This window comes from Octopus bimaculoides, chromosome 4 (genome assembly GCF_001194135.2).
Source record: "Octopus bimaculoides isolate UCB-OBI-ISO-001 chromosome 4, ASM119413v2, whole genome shotgun sequence".
NCBI lineage: Eukaryota > Metazoa > Mollusca > Cephalopoda > Octopoda > Octopodidae > Octopus > Octopus bimaculoides.
In genome coordinates, this window is record NC_068984.1 from 19,513,925 (window position 1) to 19,515,225 (window position 1,301).

General features: G+C 34.1%; 1 protein-coding gene across 10 annotated transcripts in view; it reads right to left on the reverse strand.

Annotated features, from left to right (window-relative positions):
- LOC106881484 (nesprin-1) overlaps positions 1–1,301 on the reverse strand; it is an 811,219-nt gene that overhangs the window by 347,091 nt on the left and 462,827 nt on the right. For all 10 annotated transcript variants that reach the window (XM_052966929.1, XM_014931893.2, XM_014931887.2 and 7 more), the window contains one exon: positions 875–1,039. In XM_052966929.1, the coding sequence (XP_052822889.1) occupies positions 875–1,039 (165 nt within the window). The remainder of the gene's footprint in view (positions 1–874; positions 1,040–1,301) is intronic.

A 1,301-nucleotide genomic window follows, 5' to 3' on the forward strand; every position in this document is an offset into this window, starting at 1 on the left:
GGCCTACTAATGTATACAGTGCATTTCTCTGTCCTAGGTGTCAGGAAGACACTCAGAAAGAAATGGAAATAGAATTGAAAGAAGATGATAATGAAAATAATAATAATAATAATAATAATAATAATAATAATAATAATAATAATAATAATGTGCCATGTCAGCAGCACCCATGTTGGGTGTCACATAAGGAGCACCCATATAGGCAGCTGTACCAGTGCCATGTAACAAGCACTTGTGCCTACATCACCTAACAAGCACACTTGTCAATGTCATGTGAGACGCACCCATGCTGGTGGTGCCACATAAAAAGCACCCGGTGCACTCTCTACAGTGGTTGGCATTAGGAAGGGTGTCCAGCTATAGATACCATGCCAAGAAAGACTGGAGCCTGATGCAGCCCTCCAGCTTGCCAATTCTTGTCAAACTATCCAACCCAGGCCAGTAGGGAAAACAGACATTAAATAATGATGATGATGATGATGATAATGAAGATGATAATAATGATGATGATGATGAAGATGATGATGACGATGATGATGATGATTGCATTAAATCATGATAATTATGATGATATACCTAAACACATACAAGAAACGAAATCATTGAAGAAGACAAAAGACTTCATCTTCAGATAGATGGCAATACATGATACGGAGGTGGGTGCATAGATTACCGAGTGAGTCTAAGCTAGACGAGGAACATATCAATGGCAATGCCAATGACAATAAAACAATGATGATAAATATCTTTCAACAAATCAAAACTAATTTTTTCTAAGATACCCCACCAAAAACAAAAACAACAAAAAAAAAGAACAAAAAACAATCAACACAAAAAACAAAAAAAGAAAGCAAAATAGAAAATGTATTCTTACAGCAATAACTGCTAAATTGTGTTTGGCCAATTCTTTGGTGATTTTAGAATCAGACAGTGGTTCCAGCTTTTGCATAATATTATTCAGCCATTCTTCATACTCAGAGACAGATTTGTCGTAGACTTCATGATGATAAACAACCAGTTCCAGGGTTTTCACCGATTCCTGAAAGAAGTACATTATAACATACATTCATACACATATACATATTACAAACGTGTGTGTGTATGTGTGTGTGCACGCATGTGTGTATAATAGATACGTATATACATATATTATGCACACACACACATGTGATATATATATGATTGATATGCCAGCATGAGAAATAGATGTTAAAGGATGATGATGATATATGTATGTATGTATATATGTATGTATGTATGTATATGTATATATATATATATATATATATATATATATATAT